The sequence below is a fragment of the Paroedura picta genome, chromosome 3 (genome assembly GCF_049243985.1).
Source record: "Paroedura picta isolate Pp20150507F chromosome 3, Ppicta_v3.0, whole genome shotgun sequence".
Taxonomy (NCBI): domain Eukaryota; kingdom Metazoa; phylum Chordata; class Lepidosauria; order Squamata; family Gekkonidae; genus Paroedura; species Paroedura picta.
Window position 1 is genome coordinate 157,485,590 of NC_135371.1, and position 25,431 is coordinate 157,511,020.

At 45.2% G+C, this 25,431-nt stretch overlaps 1 protein-coding gene across 2 annotated transcripts in view; it reads left to right on the forward strand.

Moving 5' to 3' along the window:
• LOC143831362 (exendin-3-like) overlaps positions 1 to 11,073 on the forward strand; it is a 90,906-nt gene extending 79,833 nt beyond the window's left edge. The window contains exons 3-6 of one of the 2 annotated variants that reach the window (XM_077324367.1): positions 6,660 to 6,768; positions 8,779 to 8,931; positions 10,003 to 10,062; positions 11,009 to 11,073. In XM_077324367.1, the coding sequence (XP_077180482.1) occupies positions 6,668 to 6,768; positions 8,779 to 8,931; positions 10,003 to 10,062; position 11,009 (315 nt within the window). In that variant the 5' untranslated portion in view covers positions 6,660 to 6,667 and the 3' untranslated portion in view covers positions 11,010 to 11,073. The remainder of the gene's footprint in view (positions 1 to 6,659; positions 6,769 to 8,778; positions 8,932 to 10,002; positions 10,063 to 11,008) is intronic. The other variant, XM_077324369.1, reaches the window with a different exon arrangement.
• Positions 11,074 to 25,431: the final 14,358 nt, after the last annotated feature.

The window sequence follows — 25,431 nt, forward strand, 5'->3', positions numbered from 1 at the left end:
GTGTGGATATATCAGGATCTGTCCTGGGGCCTGTGTTGTTCAACATATTTATAAATGATTTGGATGAGGGATTAGAGGGGATACTTATTAAATTTGCAGATGATACCAAACTGGGAGGGGTAGCAAACAAAACAGAAGACAGAATCAGAATACAGGGTGATCTTGATAGGCTCAAGAAGTGGGCTAAACTGAATAAAATGAAGTTAAATAGGGACAAATGTAAAGTTCTGCATTTAGGTAGGAAAAAAAACAAATACACCAATATAGGATGGGGGAGACTTGTCTTGGCAGTAGATAGACCATACATTGAACATGAATCAACAGTGTGACTTGGTGGCTAAAAAGGCAAATGGGATTTGGGGCTGTATCAAACGGAGTATCATGTCCAAATCATGGGAGGTGATGGTACCGCTTTGCTCTGGTTCGGCCTCACTTGGAGTATTGTGTTCAGTTTTGGGCACCCCAGTTGAAGAGGGATGTAGACAAACTGGAGCGTGTCCAGAGGAGGGCAACAAAGATGGTGAGGGGTTTGGAGACCAAGACATATGAAGAAAGGTTGGGGGAGCTTGGTCTGTTTAGCCTGGAGCAGAGACGACTGAGAAGGGATCTGATAATCATCTTCAAGTATTTCAAAGGCTGTCATATAGAGCAGTGGTCCCCAACCTTTTTATCACCACTTGACGTTTTACTGAGGCCCGGGGGGGGGGTAGTCTTTTGCCGAGGGACATCACCCCCGCCACCTGAGCCCCTGCTTCCACTTTATTCCTTATCCTACCAGTTCATATCATTCGTCTTTGATAGACTTTGGAAGACATTAGTCGAGGTAAATGTAAGACTCAGGATTGCAGAAGAACTAGCTTTGAAGAGAGCTTCCATTGCTTCAAGCCCCCATCCCTTTTCTGACAAATGTGTATCGCTGGGAACAACCTGAATAATCCAAATCCAACACATTCACTGTCCATCAAAAGCAAGGGATGGGAAACCCTGACAAGGGTATATGTTGGGTCTGTAGCAAGATGCTGGGGGAGTGGAAATCAGCTCCTGGCTTTAATGAGCTGGGTTTGCCGTGCTCATTGCTGCCAGACCACGGATGCTGGAGGACCTCTCTGACATCCAAGTCCGGATTGTTTCTGTGCTACACCGACACCCTGTGGAGAGAGAAGAAAACACACCTGTCACCCCACATCCCCACACAGACATCTATGCTACGCTCGCTCTCTTGTCCTCAGTCAGTTTGCTAACTGGCCTGGAGAAAAATATCATGTCCCTTCAACAGAGTCCTAAGCTGTGGAAATGGGAAGGTGAAGTTTTTCATGGCACAGAGCTGTTGTGGTAATGGTGGTAGTTTACAATTATTTCTGGGCTGAAGACGGTTTACAGCGTGATTAAAACATGGGATCAACACACTTTATTCAATTTAGAATTTTAAAAGTTTAAAATTAAACCAGTTCTCTAATTTAACTACTATCTATCTTTCCTGCCAATTGACTATGGTAGGTAGCTTTGTTAGTGGCATGGAAGAAGGTGGTGGTAGGGAAACCCTGAGAGGGGCAGAGGGAGGCCCATGTTGGGTCGCTTTGGCCTGGTGGAAGAGCACCACCTTGCAGGTCCTGCGGGACTGTAACTGCTCCATCAGGGGGTTTAGCTGCAGTTGGTAGCTCATCCCACCAGGCTGGAGCCAAGGGCAGGGACTACCAATACCTTTGCACCAGATGAATGGAGTGCACTCCGGGGGGCATATTAGGAGAGGTGGCACCTCAGCTTGGTGTAGTGGTTAGGAGTGCAGATTTATAATCTGGGGAGCCGGGTTTGATTCCCCACTCCCCCACATGCAGCCAGCTGGGTGACCTTGGCTCACCATGGCACTTCTTCTGTCCCACAGCTCAAGTGGCTGTATAGCTGCTTCCAGAAAGTGTTCAACTCAAACCAAACGTTTTAGATCACTTTAATTAGGCATCGCTTACACAATTGCAAAGGTTCTTCTAAAGTAAAAGTGATTCTTTATAAGTTCAGGTAGGTGAAAAAGAATGAGGCATCCATCTGCTGGGTATGGCTGAAGACTAAGAAAGAGTTTGCAAAGAAAGAGGAAGGGGTATTTTTCCGCCTTGGCTATTACCAGGAAATTGGGCTTAAGTTCCAATCGCATTTGAGGAACACAGGAAAGAGCAAGCCTACTACAATACCCAGAATCCTTTTTCTTAAAGCGGCAGGGGAGAATGTCTCCTGTTTCTCAGAACTCCAGCCAATAGCTGTCTGGCTGGACAGAACAGCACTGATCAAACTGTTCTGACTGAACAGTAATATCAGGGCCCTCTAAGCCTCACCTCCCTCACAGGCTGTCTGTTGTGGGGAGAGGAAAGGTAAGGTGATTGTAAGCCACTTTGAGACTTCTTCAATTAGAGAAAAGCGGCATATAAGAACCAACTCCTTCTCCTTCTTCTTCACCTTTCTGCTTTCTTCTTCTTCTTTGTTTTAAGTCTTAATCAGTAACACACAATCATCGGGGCCCAGTTACCATGGTCAGCCTCTCACAAATCTACCTGAAGATCATCATCAAATTTATTTGCGGTCTTAGACCAAAGATAAGATATACTACCCAAACATAAAGAAAGACCATTATACAGAGAATCCCCAAAAGGGATCTAACGAAATGTTTTATTGTTGTGGCATGATCCCGAAGCAATGTGGAAGTTTTTTTTTTAAGTTTTTTTTATTGTAGCGTTTCCCCATAGCCATGTGGAAGTGTATATTTTTTTTACATTACTTCTGAGATTCAGGGTGGGGGGGGGGAAGTTTGAGTCCCCAAAACACCAACAACCACCACCAGCAGCCTGTTTCAAGTAAAGGTCATGCACCAGGACTTTGAAGATTGATTGATTGATTATGGGATTTGTAGGCCACTGCTCTCCAAAAAATGGTCTTGGGATGGCTTACATCAGGGTATAAAACATGTTGAATACAGATTCAAATGAAACAGGCTTTAGGCTAAAACAATACTAAATTTTTTACTCTGTCCCATAACTGCCTAACAAGCCAGGAGTGCCAACTATAAAGACTTACTGTATGGCCTGGCTCGAGATGGGGGGCTCACAACTGGGCAGTAACCCCAGGTGTGGGGTAGGCAGGGAGCCCAGTAAGTTGTCAGAGGTGTGACCAACGAACTCAACCAAATGCCTGGTGGAAGAACGCCATCTTGCAGGCTCTCTGGAGCTTTGGAAGTTCTGTGAGGACCTGCATTTCCACTGGCAGCTCATTCCACCAGGCTGGAGACAGAGCCAAAAAAGCCCTAGCTCCAGTCATGACCAGGTGCATGTTTTTAGGTCGGGGGATCATCGACAGATTGGAATTTGCTGTACGGAGCGCTCTTCGGGGAAGTATGGAAAGGTGATCCTTCAGGTACGCTGGTCCCAGACTGCGTAAGGCCTTGAAGGTTCTGCTAACCTGCCTTGATCGAAGAGGAAAGGTGGGATATAAATGCTTTAATAAAATGAATAATAAATGAATGAATAGGTCTCCAAGGATTTGTATATGCTTTCACCTTGGCCATAGAAAGTTGTATTTCTTCTTTGTTCCTCCAGAATTTCTGGAACTCATTTCGCAATCAACACAGTACGGTACCACCTGATCCCATCAGATCTCAGAAGCTCAGCAGGGTCATTACTCAGATGGGGGACATCCAAAGAAAGTCCCTGCAGAGGAAGTCTCTGGCAAGCCACCCCTGTTTCTCAGTCACCTCAAAAGCCCCTCACCATAAGTCAGTTGTGACCTGACAGAAAATACATACATCATTACATCATTCTATCATGCCTCATTCCTGCAATGGCTCAGGATTAACATGCCAGATTAAAACAAGGTGGACGTAACATAATTTGGTAGGACACATAAACAGAGAAGCCGAACGATGCACTAAAAGATCAATAGGAAGTCCAGTTCACCAAAGGTGATGCTAATGAACCTATTACGCAAGCATTTTGACAGGCTCTTAATGCTTGCGCCACAGAGGGACACCTAATTAGCAAGAAGTTTCCTCTGCTTCACCTCTACAGTGATATTTTGGAAATGGTGGATGAAAGGAAACTAATTGCTTCATTAGAAAGCGAGTGTGTCCAGAATGGAATATAGTGAGTGTCAGAGAAGTTCAGAATTGGGACAGCTGCCTTGGTACTCAGACCAAGACTGGCAGAACTCAAGAGGGAGCATCCAGGCAAAAGGCGGAAGGCACCAAATCACAACTTCCGCTTGGTTTTAATTAACAGCATCATGATGACTGGTAATGAGCAGTAATCCAAAAGGTCCCCAGTTCAAATCTCAGTTCCTTAACAAATGAAGAAAGCCAGCAATGTAGAGATTATGATGATAGTGATCTACCTTATAGGGTTGATCTGACAGTCTTTCCCACCTGCCTTTTTTTATTGTGGTCACCTAAAATATTTTCATTTCCGAGTGCTGGGGGACTTTCAGCAACAGCACAAGGAGCTGTGGAAGGTGCAAGCTGCACCCCTTGTTGTCCGAAGGGAAGTTGGTTATCATCAGAGGTCTTGCTTCAGATACCCCCTTCGCCCAAGGGTAGGCACATGACAACCTGAGAAAAGGCCTTCTTGGTCCTGGAACTGACATTTTGAAGCACAAGGAGATTCATCAGTCTCTCTGTCATTGGGTTCCATCAACCCAATCAGTCATTGGGTTCCATCAACCCAATCAGTCATTGGGTTCCATCAACAGGTGAAGACTGTTTGGTTTGGTATACCCCCCAATGAACTTTTATTGGCCCTACTCCCTGCTTATGTTGAATGTATGTGTGCATATATAATGGAATTTATTAGTGTATTAAAAACATACTTGATATAACTGATGGATGATCTCTTTCCAGAAAGTATCAAAGACCCTATCCATGAAAACTTTTTAAATCAAAAGACTCTAAATGTTAATGTAGGAACACCCACAACTCCCATGGCAATTTAAATGCTAGCAAATGAATTTTGGTACAACCGTCAATAGATCAGAGTCTACTTCATCAGGTGTAGGACATGGTATCATTGTCAGGTCCTGGCGAGTTAAAGCTCTGAAGAGAGATCCAAATGTTCTTACTGGTTTCCAGGTTATTACTATTTCTAAATGTGTTTGGAACAGCAGTCCGGAAGGAACAGAAAAAATGAAAGAGAGAGAAAGAGGATAAGAGATTCTGCCGGCAAGAAAGAACTGCAGAGTTGACTTGATGCATTTGAACACCAAGGAGAAGATGGTGCCAGAGGCAATGCTGGGGAGTCCTGCCATGGCTACATCCTCCCTCTGGACCCGCGTTTTCTGAAAACAAGAAAGATCCGGAAATGATTCATAAATGACCCATCCCACTAAAAACAAGGACACCAGTGACCTACCTGTCATCTTCAAGAATTCCACTAGCCAGCTTAAAAGCAGTAGGAAGGAATAGTGTGAAAGCCACAAAAGAACTCCGTCGAAGAAAAAAGGGCATACGATTTAAAGAGAAACTTGCATCCTTGGGAAGGTAAGTAACATTTTCCTCAACATCTACCCCTTCCGAAACAATCAGTCTTCACCGCTCTGAGAGGGGAACATTCACAGGGTCACTGAGAAAGATAGTCTATCTGTCATCTGCTGATCAAGGAGAAAACTTCAAACTGGTTTTCATCATTCTCACCTGGGAAGAATTTGTGATTATTTTCAGTTTAGAAAAAGCTTGAAGGAATTCTGATGAAGGGGAAGTGAGACATTTCTAAAATGTTCTTTTGAAATTTGGGGCTGGGGATCTTTAGTGTAAACGACTCACTAAAAAAGTGTATACTTAAGAATAAGACTCTTCTTCAGCATTTGGACGGTGAATCACATTCAGTGCCTGGAAAGACTGACGGTAACTTTTAAGAGACTTAAAGATTGTGTGAGAGATGTATGGCTTGCTTCAGACCAGGAACATCTTTGCTTACGTGTACTTATATTTGCTGGGCATCTTTCAGAAGAGACTAAGGAAATAGACAACTGGGTGATAAAATCATATTACCATCAATAAGGGAAGTGTTTCTTCTTCTCTTCATCTCTCTCTCTCCCCTCTAGACAAGAAAGTTTAGCAGGTTTTGATGCATTAATAAAACCTGTGGGCAGAAATGACTTTGGGATGGAGATCTGCAGCACAGGGAATATTGGCATCCTATCATTGTCACCTCAGTTCTGAATTCACCCAAGTCACAGAGCCATTGAAATGAGTTTAGGAGACTGGTTAATTGGACTGAAAGGAATAAAATCTGCTTCAGATCAATTATTCTAGCCAGCTATTTTGGCTGGTGTGGGCTTTGGAGAATTAGGATCCATAGCGTTCAAAAGCAGAATCATTGGGTTTGCTGGTTTATTGGTAGAAAAGGAAGGATGGGTTCCCTTTGACACTGCAAATAGATTATGGGATGGATCGGAGAATCTGCATAGACCAAACCCATGCCAGTTGGGACTGCAATGAAAAGGGGAAACAGGTGAGATTGAATGAAAAAAATCTGGCTGGATTAAACTGATTACCTAGCTTCCTGATCCTGGGATTTGACCCTCATTTTTGCAAATAATGGAACTCTAAGAAATGTACCATCTTGTCTTGTTCTAAATTGGTGATAAACTCCATCACTGAAGGTTACTGTTTGGATCTATATTTTGTGCAGAAGGCTAGATGAAGAACACCTGGTGGCTTTGCGTTTGTGGGCTGCTTACGGCAATTTTACTTCCCGTGAGCCGGCAAATGGTCCTGAAAGATTCCACTAACGAGACAAGGTGAATGAGAAATGTCATTGACTTCTGCTGGGCAGGGGTGGGGGGATTTTAGCGATGGAGATCCAGGTTATTGCTCACAGGAATTTGTAATCTATATTTATTGGGATATTTGGTTGATAGACCAGAGTTGGACCAGTCATAAGAGCATGAGACTGAGTTCCGTAAATAAATCTCCCAAGACGTTTAGTGCCAAAAAGGTGAACTTATATTTAATCAAGTAGATCAAGCTCATGTTCAAGTTGCAGACAAAGAAAGAGAAAGAAGAATTCCCTGTTGCGAATGGCCAGCTTGTCCGGAATCGTGTAAAAGGGAGTATGAGGGGAATGTCTCTACAGCAGGGATCCTCAACCTGCGGTCCTCCAGATGTTCATGGACTACAATTCCCATGAGCCCCTGCCAGCAAATGCTGGCAGGGGCTCATGGGAATTGTAGTCCATGAACATCTGGAGGACAAAGGTTGAGGATCCCTGCTCTACAGGAAAGACCTGCGGAAACATGTGTCTCCATGGAAGATCCTGCAAAAGAGTTAGAGGACAAGGGAGAGAGGAAGGATCAGAGGGCAGCTCCCAGGTTAAGACAAAGAGAGGTATTCCATTCAAGGAAATAACACCTATAAACGCACACACACCGTGTTCAGGCAGACTGAGTTGCCCATTCCAACAAGAATCTGGCTTTTCAAAATTGGAAAACTTGCCCTGTGTTAGAAGCAAATAGTTTAAAGTACTGTTAGGAGACACCAAGTGTACTGCTAGCCCGCCCACTTAAAGCAGAAAAAGCCGGATCTGCACAAATTGAAATATGTATCATTGCAGCAAGAAGCAAACTGAAGATTTAAACCGATTGCAAGAGATCCACAAAAGGTTTAGGTAAAACTGGGTTTTTGTAAGATGCAAGAATCTGAGATGTGGAACAGGAAGCAGGATTTCTACTCTTCCTGTGTTTAAAACTCAAGGAGGAAAAGAGCTCTTGAGCATCCATCTTGTGCCTCTTCCCCTGGTTGCCCCATCTTTTAATTGGATTTTCTACAGTTTTGAGATATTTATATTGTATTTTATTGTAATTTTATGTTGTATTTAATTACATTGTTAGCTACCCTGAGATGCTGGTGAGGTGCAAGGTACAAATCTAATAGATGATGATGATGATGATGATGATGATGAGTAGCCTGAATGATGTTGTTTTGGAAGAAGGCAATTTTCAATGTCTTCCTTCTATAGGCTTCTTTTCCCCTCAAAATAGTGCTTCTGTGAGTCGGAGCACCCCCGGAAACAGTGTGGAGAGCAACTGGGGTACTTCACCTGACAAAACTGCCTGTTTCTCCATCTTCGGCCTTCCCTCCTGCACCATTTTCCCCCTACTGAAAACAGCTGTCGGATGGGGACAGTTAGCCTACTTCCTTGCCTCCATATGTGATGTGGGGCCCTAGAAAGAGGCAAACAGGTCCTCTGTCGCTGTTTCCACTTGAGAAAATGGTGCAGGAGAGAAGCCTGAAAGCCCTCCTCCCCTCTTGTGATGCTCATGAGCCTTCCTGGGCAACAGGCTCTTCATCAGGGGAGTCTCTCAATGGTAGAAGTGACTGCAAGGTAGGTCATGGGACAGACCAGATCCAATGGGATGAAATTAATTCAAAAGAAATTCCGTCTAAACATCTGGAAGAAGTTCCTGACAGTTAGAGCGGTTTCTCAGTGGAACAGGCTTCCTCAGGAGGTGGTGGGTTCTCCATCTTTGGAGATTTTTAAACAGAGGCTGGATAGCCATCTAACGGAGAGGGTGATTCTGTGAAGGTTCAGGGAGGTGTCAGGTTACAGTGGATGAGCGATTGGGATGTGAGTGTCCTGCATAGCGCAGCGGGTTGGACTAGATGACCCATAAGGTCCCTTCCAACTCTATGACTGTATGACTCTATGATTCTATTGTGGACATAATCAGTATTTAGCCCCAAATAGAGGCAAAGCTTTGGTTTGTGGGCTACAAAGATATCCTGACTATCCTTTGGCTACTCTCCAACAGGTGGAAATCTTATGCTACAGAAAGTGCCCATAGCTTTTCCTCCAACGTCAAGCGACATTCGGAAGGTACTTTTACCAGTGACTTCACACAGTATCTGGACAAGATGAAAGCCAAAGATTTTGTTCACTGGCTCATAAATACCAAACGCTACAGGTATCCATCATTCCCTTCTCCTTTGAACTTAAGGGCAAAACATGAATTAATTTTCAAGGCAGAGAGACGTAGTTTCAGGTGCAGGGCAGCTGCTCTGGGCTCTGCACTGGGGTGGGGGTACTGCCCTGCAGCCAACCGCCCCCACTGTGGCCCTGAAGACCTTACCATCTGGGAGTCACAGTGACAGTGACTGAGTCAGGCAGCGGCTGGTGATCCCCTTCAAATCCTGAGATTCAGGGGAAATGGGGGGATTGAACAGCTACAGAGAAGTGAGGGGTTGGGCCAAATCTGTTCAATAAGGAGGAGGCGCTAGATCTTCCAAACCCCACACAAGAGGATGTATCCACTTGGCCGAACCCCTCTTGATGATCTGGGGCTCATGGTAATTGTAGTCCCTGGACGCCTGGAGATCTAAAGCTTGGCCACCCCTCATGTCATAATTTAAAGCTTGCAGCTGTTGTTATAGCCACAACACCCTCCTCCACAAATAAGAACAGCCTGGGTGATAATATATATCCACAGTTCAGGGAGACGTCTTTAATATGGTTTAGATCAGGGGTAGTCAACCTGTGGTCCTCCAGATGTTCGTGGACTACAATTCCCATGAGCCCCTGTCAGCAAATGCTGGCAGGGGCTCATGGGAATTGTAGTCCACGAACATCTGGAGGACCACAGGTTGACTACCCCTGTTTTAGAGCTGTTCTCACAGAGCAGTCCTGTTAAAGCTCCCTCAGCCCCACATACCTCACAAGGTGCCTGTTAGATATCTGGTAGATCAGGGCTGATCATACACTGTTACTAGCGGGGTGTTTCATTTGTGTCCTGCCTTTCTTTTACAGAGTTCAAGATAGTGTGTGTGATTCTCACCACCAGCACCAGAGCTCTGTGAGAATGGTTAGGCCAATGCAAGAGAGTGGCTGGCCCAAGATCACTCAGGGAGTCACAGGGCCAAGTGGGAGATTTGAACTACAGGCTACCTGGTCCTTGCCTAGCATCTTCTGAAACATGAAGGCTTTCATGCATAGCATTTTCATTTTCACTAACACCCCCTGTTGTCCTTCTTATTCACAGCTCTACAAAAAGATTCATTAAGGAAAAACCGAGCATTGTAAGTTTCCTACCTGGCTTCTGGTAAGCACAGCTGCATTTGGAAATGCAATATTTGTCCTTTTAGGTCCTGGCGAATTGTTCTGTTTCTGTTCCTTATTTAAATGCGATTTATGTGATAGTTAAATGTACATTGTGTGACAATTATATGTACCTGTATAATGCATAATACTGATTTACTGACTGCCACTCCACTCATAATGAATTAAACCAGAGCATCAAGAGGAACGAAGCTCAGACAAATGTGCTCTGTTGGGAGGGGGGGGAAAAACAGTCCTCCTGGAGTTAGATTCTTCAAGCCTTGACATTCGGTGTCTTTTAGTGGAAATAACAGATTTCAAATTTAGCCAGTGCTGATTAAATCATTTTTGCGGAATCGTTCAATGTTCATGTGTTAGAGAACATAAAGATGGCGCCCCAGTGGTCAAGGTAGGAGCTTTCAGTAGGCATTCTGAAATGCCTACTGAGCAGGGGGTTGGACTAGATGGCCTGTATGGCCCCTTCCAACTCTATGATTCTATGATTCTATGATTCTATGATTCTATGATTCTAAGCCCACTCCGGAATGGAGAGTGAAAGGGGACAGCTGCTAGCTGGCTTCCATAGCACAAACATCTGGGCTACACTCCTCTGGATGCCTGGATGCTCTAGTTCAGGGGTAGTCAAACTGCGGCCCTCCAGATGTCCATGGACTACAATTCCCAGGAGCCCCCTGCCAGCAAATGCTGGCAGGGGGCTCCTGGGAATTGTAGTCCATGGACATCTGGAGGGCCGCAGTTTGACTACCCCTGCTCTAGTTTAATTAGCGTAGTGAAGCAGGTCTAGGGAAAGATGGCCCTCCCAAAAGCACTTGATGACAAAATCTAGACGATGCACAAGATCACCATGAAGTGTGCGAGGAATTCACGTTCATTTCTATTTGGATGTTTATTTTTATGTCATAATTTTCTTTACGCTTTTTTTTTCACAGATTTTTTTGGGCAGAGAATCCAGAAATCGGAATCCCCATCTTTTGATGCCTGGCCTCATCTCACGTGGGAATCTTAATTTTAAAACATGGGCTGAGCCACGGATCCCTCTTTAACTTGTTATTAATAATGCCTACCATAAACAATGTCATAGTAAACGATATTAAAACTTATTGCTTTTCAGCCTTCCCTTTCCTTGTTGTTTTCCAATATTTTTCGGAAGGCTTTCTAGGATCTTAAGGAAAAGGTTAATGGGGCAAGAAAGATTCCAGTTTTCCTAGGATGCGGATGCTAAATGGTACAGCAGCAAGTGCTTTTAGCACCATCTCGTTGCAGAGAAAGGGCACGGGGTCATTGTGGCTTGCAGGAAAATTGAAATTCTCAGCCTCATCTCTTGCAACAAGACTGGCGAACCTACCATCAAGTCCTCTCAACGCTCAGAGAATCTCCCACAGAAGCCAGCCCTATGGATTCATATAGTAAAGTCCCTTCCAAATAAAGTGTGATTATGTTTGTGACATCAAAAAGCCATTTCCATTCTTGAAAATGTTTGGCAACTAGTTTTAAAATTTCTCTTTGCTGTACGTTACAGATTAAGGAAATATTTAGAGGAACAAGTCTACACACAATACGTCAAATACAATATTTGTTAAAGCTCAGGTGGCCGTATGGGAGGGCGGTATAAAAATCTAATAATGAATGAATGAATGAATGAATGAATGAATGAATGAATTATTATTATTATTATTATATTTATATTTATACCCTGCCTCCCCCCGAAGGCTCGAGGCGGCTTACATAACCCCGTCCCCTAAAACCATAAAATGACAATAAAAACCAATAATTTACAGTAATTGTAACAGCGATGGCGTAATCTACTCATTTGCTCTCCGCATCCTCATCTACGGCGGGGGGTGACGCTCTCTACCGCCAGTTTGTGAGGGGGGGCTGATCTTCTTTCCGCCCGGCCTCAGTTATAAGCCTGGCGGAAGAGCTCCGTCTTACAGGCCCTGCGGAATGAATGAATGAATGAATGAATGAATGAATGAATGAATGAATGAATGAATGAATGAATGAAATTTTCTTGGATGCACATTACTGGTTTAAGCTACAGAGCTAGGTAGAAGTCAGACTCCTCATCGTCAGTGGAGAAAAAACCCCAGCATATAGCTACAAGGGTCAGTGGGATTTCTATCAGGACTCTATCAGCAAGCCTTTTCCAGCTGTGCCTTGCTTCTATTGGAAGAGCTGGCAAATGAATGTCAGTTCCCAGGTGGGATCTGGGGATCCTCAGGTTTTACAGTTCATCTCCAGGTAACAGAGATCAACTCCCCTGGAGAAGATGGCTGCTTTGGAGTGTGAACTCTATAGCAGGGGTAGTCAACCTGTGGTCCTCCGGATGTTCATGGACTACAATTCCCATGAGCCCCTGCCAGCATTTGCTGGCAGGGGCTCATGGGAATTGCAGTCCATGAACATCTGGAGGACCACAGGTTGACTACCCCTGCTCTATAGCATTATACTCCACTGAGTGCCCTCCCTGCCCCAAATACTGCTCAATCCCGGCTCCTCCCCTAAAGTCTCCAGGTATTCCCCAACCCAGAGCTGGCAGCCCTAAGCAGGCACCTCCTTTCAGCACTGTTTTGACTAAGGGGCTTCAGAAAAAAAGCATCCTTGGGCAAGATCAGGGCATACAAGAGATCCATGACTGCAAAGAAAAAGCAAAAAGCAACTTCTGCCCAAAAGGGAAGGGGGTGTTGATGATGACGACAGACCAGCCTGGCCTTTAGCATCTGTTCAATATCTTTGTCTCAAATGGTTTTTGGTTGTACACAGGATCCCTCCTCCAGTGGTTCTTCAGTCGTTCTCCCCCTCCTCCAGTGGTTCTTGAGACAGGTCTCTGGCTCCTGAAGCTAATCTGTAGGGTTCTGACCGTTATCACCGCTGGTCCACCACTGGCAAAGACCTCAGCTTTCTGTTCATTTCACCTTTGCTCCCAATAGAATGCATGGGTTTTCACAATACGTATGCACGCATCTCACAAAGATACATGCACCTGATCACCCCTATCGACTCTGTTATAATTATATAGTGGAAACAGCTTGTGCTTACCCATGGATGGCCGTATCCTAATGAGTTTCCCCATTCCATCATGTTTTGGAAACATTCACTAGATCTGTAGCGCTAAATACCAAGCGCTACAGCTCTCCCCATGGCCTTCCCCACCCAGCTTGGCTTTGGGGGATGTGAGGGAGGGGGTAGGGAGAAGGAAGCCCCACTGTAGACTTCCCTGCGTGGCCCAGCCTTTGGGGAATGAGGGAGGGCAGGAAAGTGGCAGTCCACCCCCTTGTGCCCTTCCCAGCCTGGTCTCTAGTTGTTCCTGCCATTGTCCGCAGAGATCCCCTGACACCCTCCAAGGCCACTCCCAACCGGCCCCATGGACCGTGCCCGCCACCGCCACCACCACCGCCACGCCCCCCCCTTTCATAGCCCACTCATAAGAGCGGGCTTTGAAGCCAAGTATAACATAAATTCAAAAATATAGTAAATACAGAATAACACCAACCATGTTCACACATGTACTACATGTCAATAAGAAACACAGGGAAATAAACTGAAGCTTACCCCACCAATAACTTTCTACTGCTCAGGCCTCTCCATCACATTCATGTCCTAATAGCAACCTTCATGCTTCTACAAAAATACAAGGAACGATGCTTGCTATACAAACTGTTTTAAATATACAATATAATTAATTGGAATATAATCCCAACTCAAAGGTTTCTTCCCCTTCTCTTCCCCCCTTTTCTGGAGGGAGGTGGTGCTGTGGGTGATTGAGGCCATGCCCAGCCTAGGTCCCATGGCTGAGGCTGACCCTGCCTGATGTTGGGGAAGTAGCTGTGACTTGGGGCTGGTGTTATATCTTCCAGGCACTAGATGGCATGGTTTCATTGTACGTCTTCTTTCAAGGTACTCTATGTGTCATTTGCTTTCCGCATTAAAGATGGCTGAAACTGGACTGCTTAAGCCAGGGGTAGTCAAACTGCGGCCCTCCAGATGTCCATGGACTACAATTCCCAGGAGCCCCCTGCCAGCGAATGCTGGCAGGGGGCTCCTGGGAATTGTAGTCCATGGACATCTGGAGGGCCGCAGTTTGACTACCCCTGGCTTAAGCACTCCGCCTTGCTAGTTTGCTAACAAGGTGAGCGAGCAAGACACCCTGTTGGGATATAAATCTTTTAATAATGGGGACATGACAAGCCATTAATCATTCTGAATCATAACGTCTGTGGGCTGAACTCATTTCTAGCGCGTTTTTATCCACCCTTCCTCCTAGTCTGACACACTGACCACTCCACCACAGAGACATTTCTTCCTATCAGAAGAAGCAAAACAAAACAGAAAAAGATTTTCCAGATTCTAAGACAAGAGTGACACAATGCACATTTCTACAGAAGACCTACCTGAACGATGATAAGGGCAGATTGCTAAACTTACCAGGGCTTGAGGTTCGTGGGATCTCCAAGACCAAAGATGTGGCAATGGTTTTAGCAACACATCTGTCATTGACTAAACATGTTGTTCTGAGGGACATGGAGGAAGGATAAATTACATTCATATAACTTACACTCTGTTCAGTGGATTCTCCAAACACCGAGCAGAAGAAACCCTTTTTGAAAGCCAACCCTTCAAAGCCAACCATAGGAGAGTGCCTAAGAGGCAGCTGGTCACTAGCATGGAATTTTAAAAGGACCACTCAAAAAGATGACTTAAAAACCAGAAACAAAATCCTCTTGTGGCGCAGGGTGGTAAGGCAGCAGAAATGCTGTCTGAAACTGTCTGCCCATGAGGCTGGGAGTTCAATCCCAGCAGCCGGCTCAAGGTTGACTCAGCCTTCTATCCTTCCGAGGTTGGTAAAACGAGTACCCAGCTTGCTGGGGGGTAAGCGGTAATGACTGGGAAAGGCACTGGCAAAGTTTGGTGTAGTGGTTAGGAGTGTGGACTTCTAATCTGGCATGCCGGGTTCGATTCTGCGCTCCCCCACATGCAGCCAGCTGGGTGACCTTGGGCTTACCATGGCACTGATAAAGCTGTTCTGACCGGGCAGTAATATCAGGGCTCTCTCAGCTTCACCCACCTCACAGGGTGTCTGTTGTGGGGAGAGGAAAGGGAAGGCGACTGTAAGCCGCTTTGAGCCTCCTTCGGGTAGGGAAAAGCGGCATATAAGAACCAACTCTTCTTCTTCTTCTTCAAACCACCCCGTATTGAGTCTGCCATGAAAACGCTGGAGGGCGTCACCCCAAGGGTCAGACAAAACAAAATGTAGAATATTAGACACGATATGTTACCCAGTGCAGAAAAACATATCACATCAGTAAAAATCAATGCAATGAGAGAAAGGTCATAAATAAAGCAAACAGATGCAGTCATATATTTAACAATAAGGTTCCTTTGATAAAAGTACCTTCCATTTTGTAATAATACAGCCTTCCTATCTTTATGAAAATGCCCTCTTAAACAGTTTTATATTATGTTACTTGTGAAGAGCCAGGAGGGTGAGAGTCTTACCGATCTCTTCTGTCAGACCATTCCACAAGGTGCCAGGGGGAATCACCACAAAACATGTACATCAGGCTTTTTCAACATTTTTACCATTGAGAAGCCCCTGAAACATTCTTCAGGCTTCAGGAAACCCCAAAAGTGGCACTATCATGCAGAATATGGTTGGGAAGCATAGATGTGTACACAACCACTTGGGGCCCCTCCCCTTCCCACCCCCTCCAGGCCCATCATTGGCCGTTTTGGGAGTGGGGCGGGGGGTGAGCCAACATGACCATATATGGTCATATCACCATTAAATGTTTAACAAATTTGAAATATGTATTTAGAAATGAATTAAGTCCCACCCATTCAGGAAACCCTTCCAGGGCCATCAGGAAACCCCAGGGTTGCAGGAAACCCTGGTTGAGAAAGCTTGATGTAGACAGTTGTTGATCATGCCCATTTGCAGAGTGGCACCTGCCAAAGGCTTTTGCTATGCTCTATAGCTTTGCTTATCTGAGCAAAGCCTTTGGCAGGTGCCACTCTGCAAATGGGCATGATCAACAACTGTCTACATCAAGCTTTCTCAACCAGGGTTTCCTGCAACCCTGGGGTTTCCTGATGGCCCTGGAAGGGTTTCCTGAATGGGTGGGACTTAATTCATTTCTAAATGAACAGTCCTGCACTTAAAAGGTCCAAGGCCATGCAGGGCTTTGTATAATTGTGGTGGTGGTTATTATTATTATTTCAACTTACCTCATCTAGATAAAATATAGCAAGAAATGCATAAACAACATTAGAATCTAAACCCAGTTTCAGTCACCTGCCTGTAGGTCTTCTTGTACTAAAAAAGGAGAGAGGACCTCCCAGCCCTAGATAGCATATAAATAAGGGTTCAGTAGGGAGGCCAGAATAAATCAGATGTTACATGATAGTCAGTAGATTGAACTGAAACCAGTAGCTGATGGGCTAATGATAGACCGACTGCAGAATGGGTGTGATTTGCATGCCCCTCCACCTAGTTCCTGCTAATAACAGAGCTGCAGCATTCTGGACTAACTGGAGTCTCCAAGTTGACTTCAAGGGCAGACCCATGTAGATTGTTTTATAATAGTCTAGTTCTGGTGCTACAGCAGCATGGATCCAGGTAGCAAGTCCAGCCAAGTCAAGGTAAGGTGGATCCAGAGAGGTTTTTTGCACCCCACTTTTCTCTACCCCAAGAAGTGTCAAAGCAGCTTATGATCACCTTCTTCTCCACACAACAGGCACCCTGTTAGATAGGTGGAGCTTAGAGAGCTCTGAAAACTGTGAGTGACCCAAGGTCACCCAGTGGGCTGCTTGTGAAGGAGTGGGGAATCATACTTGGTTCTTGAGACTGCCACTTTTAGCCATTACACCAAGATCAGTCAACTAAAGCAAGTTGAGAGGGGCCGCCCTCCTGGTCCTGGCACAGATCAGACCCCAGAAGCCCCATGCCTAGGGAACACGGATTCTTCCATGGAAAACTATCCCACCTTCCATGGTGGAACTTCCCTGCCACCACTGTGTTTCCTGGGGGGGAAGATCTGGTGCTGAAATGTGTCCCCCGTGGGAATACAGCAAGCTGCACAGCATGCTTTAGGATGCTTAGGGCTGATCCTGCGTTGAGCAGGGAGTTGGACTAGATGGCCTGTATGGCCCCTTCCAACTCTATGATTCTATGATCTATGCAGCTCCGCGGCAATACACCAGCGGCAGCTCAGAATGGTGCTTTGTTGTTGAGGGCCATACATCCTACAAGAGGTTGGAGTGGATAAGTCCTACAAGACAATATGGCATTCCTTGAAATTCCATCTGCAGAGAGCATTTAATGAGTGCAGCGTCCTTTAGCAGGAGGATAAGAGAAAGTGAAAGACACCTCTAGGTGAGGTAGTCAGGTGGGAAGCCAGGTGTAAGCATAACTCATCTAACAGGATTTATGAACAACTAATTGCTGCACAGTAAGATTTTATAGACTACCACGAAAGATAAAAGGCTTTAATGTATTTCAGTTTAAAAAAAAATATTATGCAAAGGGTAACGACGATTACAAAGCAGATTGCCTTCTGCCTGGGTAACTAAATCCCACACAGAACAAAAATTAACATTAGCACAATAAATCGGGCGTTTGAATTTCAGGAGACTGGCGGTGGGGGGGGGGATGAACTGCTCTGAGTGTTAGGGGAGGGCGGTAAATAAATAAATAAATAAATAAATAAATAAATAAATAAATAAATAAATAAATAAATAAATAAATGCCTCCCTAGGCTGCTGACTGTCGCCCCTGTTTCTCTTGGCTTGACTTACTTTAGAGCGCAGCATATGGGATCAGAACAGAGATCTCACCATCATTTTCCTTAGCTTCCGCAAGCGTCGAGAAGGTAAGAGCACAAGGGTACACGGAGGAAGAATTCTGCTTTGTGCCACACCTTTTACCCTGGTGTTTATGGCCAGTGGGGGGGGCAGAAAAGGGGGAAGTGAATGACTCCACTTTCCTTTTCTCTCATGCTTAGTGCATAAGACTGTGGCTAGGCTCAGAGTAGTGGCATGGGAAAAAATGTCTCCACCAGGTACAACCTGCACTGGAAGTGACAAAGGCCTTTTTTTATAGTTACACCATGTCACTTTTGGTTTGTAGCAGTGTTGGTGAAGCTATGTACACCCCCCCCCATATGCTGCCCCCCACCCACATGACAGTTGTCATGCTTGACCTGGCAACCCTAATTGCAGCCTTGACCATATGAAATAGCTCTCAAGAGGGGAGACCCTTGGTGAAGAAGTCGCTAGGCCTTTGGGCTTATAGACTGAGGATCCACATTGTGGCCTAGAACAATGGTATTGTCCAAAGCAAACAATATAATTTCTGGTGTGTTTTCTTTTGTTCTGTTTTTACAGTGTTATGATGTTATAACATTACTGCATATGCCAAATAAGGAGATTCGGTCTCCTTATGACAAAGTACACGAGGACACATTTAGCATGCCTTATAATCTTTAAACCCCCCTGCCCCCCCCAAGTGGGGTTAGGGCGGGCCCTGTCCGGGATAAAAACTCGGAGAGCTCAAGCCCAAGCAAAGCGCGGCTCCCCATTGGATGGTTGGCCCAGCCTCGCCTGGGCCGGCCAGGGAGTCGCCGCTCAGAGGAAGAAGCCTTCCCCAGCGGTAAGTCCTCCAGCCGGCGTCCCCTCGCCCAGGGAGCCTTCTGCCGGGCCCTGGGGCAGGCTCGCCTGCCCTTGGGCCCGGCAAAAGGCCACAAAGCCCACTCTTGCTGTCCCGAGCCTTCTGCCAGGCCCTGGGGCAGCTGAGCCTACCCCTGGGCCCGGCAGTAGGCCGCAGAGCCCACCGCCCCCGTCCTGAGCCTTCTGCCAGCCCTGGGGCAGCCGAGACTGCTCCTGGGCCCGGCAGAAGGCCCCAAGGCCACCTACCTTACTCTGTTCTTCCCTTCCTCCCAGCATTCCCTTTGTTTTTCCCTTTCTCCCTTCGTCCCTCTCTTCCATCTGCCTCTTTCTGGCTACCCATTTCTCTCCCTCTTCTTCTGTCTCTATCTTCCTCCCTTTCTTTCTGTCTTTCTGTCTCTCTTTCTCCTTTTCCTCCTTCCTTCGCCCCATCCCTCCACCCACCCACCATGCTAGGGCCCACTGGGCACAGCGGGCTTAATATCTAGTTATTGAAAAATACTGTTCTGAATTGGCGCATCCAATTCAACAATCGCCAACTATTTCCTTAGTTGCCGATTAAGGACAAGGAGGGGACCTTTGAAATGGTGACAACCATGTTGTTTCCAATGGTACATCCAGCCTTTTTTTTTTTACCATGTTATGACATTATAACAGTACTGCATCTGCAAAAAAGGGAGGCTCCGTTGCTGACGAAGTACATGATAAGTGACTTAGTGTTCTTCGTAATTCTTGAATAGCAGTGTTATGAAGTGTTGTATTCAGTTCAAAGATTGCCAGCTATTTTCTTAGCAACTAAGGAGGAGCGGGGAACCTTTGAAATAGCAGCAACCATGCTGTTCCCCCCATACAGCAGCTTCCTACTTGCTTTGAACATGTCTTTTGTAGACTGGTGGCTAAAATGCATCTTGAAAAGTTATTCTTCGGATCAGTTTTGTGGGTTGAGTACGAGCTTGTTAAGAAAAAGGAGATGGAAAACATTTCATGGTTTTGTGTTTGTGTTCATGAATATTTTACTCCCTCTTTGCTGACAAATAGTTAGCTGGTAAATCTGTTATAGAACATTTATAATTGCTACTTATAATAGAATCGGTGGAAAGAGCTACAGCTATCAAGAGATTTGATGCTGGCAGAGAGGAATGAGATGCTAGGCACTATCTCGGTATGAATAGAAGGTAATAGTGGGAGTCTAGTGAATTATAACGTTTAGAGGCATATGAAGAGGCATTCTATTTGTGAGCATAGTTTCCATAAAGTACTACAGCAAGTCTTCAGAATAGCATGTAATTCTGCAGCAATGACAGAAGTCTGTCAAAGGTAACTGTGGAAAGATCTGAGTGACAGCCAGTATCTCACATCTATGATGACCAATAAACTTGGGCCCATTGGGGTTGGAGGTAGCTTAGAAGCAGAGCTCATCGCTTGCATGTTTATATCCCTGGGTCTATCATCATTATCTCCTGGAAGCAAGGCTGAGCATAAGAAGAAGAAGATGAGTTGGTTCTTGTATGCCACTTTTCTCTACCAGAAGGAATCTCAAAGTGGCTTACAATCGCCTTCCCTTCCCTCTCCCCACAACAGACACCCTGTTTAATAGGTGAGGCTGAGAGAACCCTGATATTACTGCTCTATGAAAATAGCTTTATAAGTGCTGGGCACGTCCAAGGTCACTCAGCTGGCTGCATGTGGGGGAGGGGGACTCAGACACTGATCAGATTAGAATTCGGTGCTCCTAACAACTGCACCAAGCTGGCTCTAACAGTGCCATTCCAAATCAGAATGAACTAGGGTTGCCATGTCTATCAGACCAGCCAGCAAGAGATGGGGATGAACCTGGAAAAGGAAGGGAAGAAGCCAGAAATAAACATGACACCCAAAAGTGACATAGATAGAATTAGCTTCTACCATAGATTTTTGCCCCCAAACTAGAGCATCTCCCCCTGATGTCACTGACGTGATGTAGGCACATTGTATTTATTTCCAGCTTCATTCCTGATGGGTTATTGGAGAGTAGCATCCAAAACCAGGGCTGGTTCTGTACTTTTTTCCACTGTAATTCATGCTGAATTCTGGTAAATTTGAACTCGTATCTACAGCCTTCCTCCCCCCCCCCCCTTTTAAATATGTCACAGCACTGAAGGAGCACAAGGCTGGAGAGTGCTTTATTTCCTGCCTTTTGACTCCCAATGATACAGCCAAAGCAAGCCAGGGGAGGGGCAAGTGGAGCACAAGGCTGCTTGTTTATCTTTCTTTTCCTGCATGAGTGGGGGGGAGGGGAGAGGAGAGGAGGCAGCAGGCTTATAGAGAATGAAGAGGGGAAAGTAAATCCAAGAGGCAAATCTCTGCTTATAGAAGTGTGGGCTTTTGGAGCACAGTTACTTTAAAACAGATCCCAAAATGAGGGCAAAAATAAGCCTTGTGAAGGAACAGCGACTGAGAACCAGGCAGTCTTTGAACCAACGCCGTGATCAATCAGTGACAGACTATTTCGCTACGTGAGCATTAGAGGCCCAGGGCAGGAATCCAGCATAATGCAGCATAATCCAGCATAATGCAGAGATCTACACAATACTAAGGCTCTCAGAGCAGCTTCCTCAAATTTTGTGAGTTATATCCACTCATAGATATTGTGGGACAAAGGTAGTATCACCACAGATCAATCATAGATGTTGCAGAGGGGAAATTTAAAGGGCTAAATATCAAAATGAAAATAAAATAACATGTAGATGACTTTCTTTAATTTGTGGTCACTGGAAATAAAAAGCCCTGTGCAGATTCACCCCAGGGGAACCCCACCCACACTGGGGGATATAGCATCCCTAGAATAGGCAGCACCACATGGTCAGTTTGTTCAAGGCTAGATGAACCAAAGTTCTTGCCCCATTTCATAGAGAGCAGTTTGGGAGAAACATTGCTGGGAGCTGTAACATCTGAGCTCTGCTTTAGTTTGTGTCTCCAAGCATGGATTTTGACTATGGCCAATGCCATGAGGCTTTGGTTAGAGCCAAAGGGTTCTTGGCCCTTGATTTCTAGTCCCTGACTTGATTTCCTTGACTGAGCAGACCCTTTCGCTCCAGAATCACCCAGAGATATGTTTGGCTTGTGTTATTTAAATTGTACTTTTTTTCTATTGCGTTTTGATTGCATTTTTGTACTGTTTTAAGCTAATTTGTGTCTCTTGTGGAGAGGGAAGCAAGAAATAAATATTCCCAGTAATCTTCAAATCTAGAATCTTCCCTTGAAATCCTTGGTATCGAGGGTCTGAATTAGCTTTACAAGTATCTTTACAATGTTCGAGAATAGTGCGGAACATCAACCAGGGGATAACAAAGCTCACTTTCTCACTCGGTCACGATGCTCGCCCAGTTGCCTTCAACTTCATTCTCTTCCCAATGTATCCTAAAGTTTGAAAATGACATTTAGGCTCCATCACACTATCTGAGATCTAGGACTGGCTGAGCTGGATTGGCTGCTGACTAAGTGGCATTGCGCCGTGCCAAGCTGTTAATTTCCACCTTGAACCTGTGGAGGCAGAAAACCTGCCCCCTTCCCCAGTGCAATCGGCAAGGAAGGCCTGTACAGCCACACCAATGCAGTGCATTGTGCAACGATCCAAATCCACCGACCATGATTGGCATCTCTTGTTTCCTGGCATTTCCAGCATTCACCATCCTTTCCATAGAATTTGGATACATGAGAAAGAATTTAATTTGATTGCATCATCATTGTATTCATTTATTATTTATTTATTTGTTGCTCCTCCTCCTCTGGGTGGGAGTCAAGGTGGCTAACGACACATAAAAGATATCTGATAAAACAGCATCAAAGATACAAGAAATAAACGTTTAAAATATGAAACAATTAAAGATCCATCCTGGCTAAAATTTATGCATTGTCAAGCAGGATAGGATGCATCAATATTGATGACACAGCCGGAGCATAATTTACCAGCTGCCTGGTGGATCACAATCACCCAAAGGCCACCTGGAAAAGTGGTGCCCGGCATGCCCTTGGGAACCTAGGAGGGATGCCAGCCTCCAGATGGGACCTGGGGTTACCCCAGAATCACATCTCATTTCAAGGCAACAGGTATCAGTTCCCCTGGAGAAAATGGCTGCTTAGAAGGTAGACAGTATGGCATTGTACTCCTTTGACACCCCTCCCCTCTCCTCCCCAAACCTTGCTCTCCTCAGACTTCACCTTCTAAATCTCCAAGTTTTTCCCAGCCCAGAGCTGTCAACCTAGAACCTAGGGAGGTCCCACAAGGCATGCACCTCTTCAGACAGCTGGCTCCACAGATCTGGCTCCACTCTTTTTTACACAAGGTGGCAGTTCATGGTCCACGGAGCTTCAATAAAGTCTGAGGTAAAAATTGTAGAAGACAGGGAGGATCATGCTAAGACAGGTGGTCATTGTGTAAATTTCTTCTTTTATGTTGAGTATTTGTTTTCTTCCTTGTGCCACTCTAGTTATTAACGAGCTACAACCACTGAAATCCTTTGCAGTTCATGAGCTTGTTTTAGTATGTAAAGCATTCTGTTATAGTGCCTACTATATGAAAATATCAGAACCAAATTCCTGGATAAAGGGAAGATTTCCGATAAACATAAGATGCTTCTGCTGCTAAACAGGCAGAATCCTGTTTTAATGAATAAAGTTTGCATTAAGTCACAGCTGATTTAGGGCCATGCCATAGAGTTTTCAAGGGAAGAAGAAGAAGAAGAAGAAAAAGAAGAAGAAGAAGAAGAAGAAGAAGAAGAAGAAGAAGAAGAAGAAGAAGAAGAAGAAGAAGAAGAAGATATATGCCACTTTTCTCTACCCGAAGGAGGCTCAAAGCTGCTTACAATCACCCTCCCTTTCCTCTCCCCACACAGACACCCTGTGGGGTGGGTGAGGCTGAGAGAGGTGGTTTGCTATTACCTGTCTCCAGGTTGAAACCCTGGTATTTCTTGGAAGTCTCCCTGGGCCAACCCTGCTTAACTTCCAAGATCTTATAAGATCAGACAAACCTGAGCTATCCTGGTCAAGGTGTCTAACATTACTTCAACATTATTACATTCCACCATTAAGCACCATGCCTAATCTTTGGGGGTTTCGGGTAAATTTCAATTGGTAAAAAACCAGCAGGAGTGGAAAGAGTTCTCCAATCTCCCTTCCCCTCCCCCCCATCCCACAACATACCCTTGATCCAAATCACAGTCTGTCTTTCCGATTAACAGGCTTGTTCAAGGGAAATTGAGGGTGTTCTTAACGTACAGTCATACTGCTCCAGTTTTTAATAATTAGCCTGAGGCCCCGACTGGAGGTTACCTCTGATGTGAACCGGGTTTCCTCTGACTCAGTGTGAAAGGTTACCTCTGACGTGAACGGGGTTTCCCCTGACTCACTGTGTACCTTTTACGTTCAGACACAATGTCGGAGAACTAAATGTTCCCAAGAGCACCTTGTTTTCCCAAGATGAAATGGCCTTGGGGGCAGGGCTATCTGGGAATGCCACCCCTCCTATGTATCATCCACTCTTAGCTTCTTGTTATTTCCCTGTATGGGCATGCTTACTGGTGGCTGTGAGACTTCAATTTGCACGCAATGCCTTTTATAACTTGGAAACAAAAATTAATTTGGGATAGACCGTTCATTTGAATTAACACAAGACATGGAGAAACAACTCCCACTATGCTTTCTTATGTGGTTAAATGTTGTTCAGATCCCTGTCAATTAACTGTGTGTGGAGGATGTTTGCAGTGCTCGGCTTATGGGACTGTTTGTAAGATTCGTGGTGCTTGTTTCAGGAGGTCACCTTGCTCATCCTTATAGAAGGAGTGTTGACTAACCTCACCACTCTTACCTTCCTCCCACCACCATGTTCTTCCCTTCTCTCTGTCTACTTCCTCTCCAAATAAGGCTTTGTATGGACAGCTTGTATCTGGGTAGTAGTATGGTGGGTCTAAAGTATACCGAGATGAACCCCAACGCAGAAGAAGCAATTCTGACCTCAGACTTTTGTAACATTACGGGCCCTCCAAAATTACAGCGATCAAGACCATCACCAATCAGCTGCATGGCTCACAGGGCATTTTCTCCACCCTTTATTCCTGGATATAAGTGATTTCAAATACTATGGTTGTATGTTGATGGTTCACAATTGCCTTGATCTGTGTCAGGCCACTGCTCCCTCTTGCTCACCTGTGTTGTCAGGGGGTGAGGAGCATCGAAGCATAGGCAAACCACAGTATGACAGCCTCCTCCCTCTTGGGCCAGAAGAAACTGGCCACCCGTCCAACGGAGAGTTTTAAGGGCACTTGAATCCTACATGATATCAGCAAGCTCAAGCATGAATGCTCCTGCTACTCTGAGCTGCTCTGACGTTTACCATTTGGCACTGAAGACCACAGTGGGGCTCAGTCAGAGATTTCTGAGTGCCAATTAGACATGCTGGCAACTGTTCAAATCTTTCTACCAAAGACAGACTTATGCCAATATTCCAGAACCATACTGTGGCGAGACTGCAATCTCAGCCATGTGAGTGGAGCGATTGTTACATGTGTGGAGATCTGGTATTGTTCCTGAATGACTTTAAAAGCTACTATATTTGCTTGAAAAGAAGTTTGGTTCCTGCACTCTCACACAAAATTTATCCTCAAGCAATAGAGATGGATGTCTTATGTTTGCATACTAGTTATCAATAGAGATG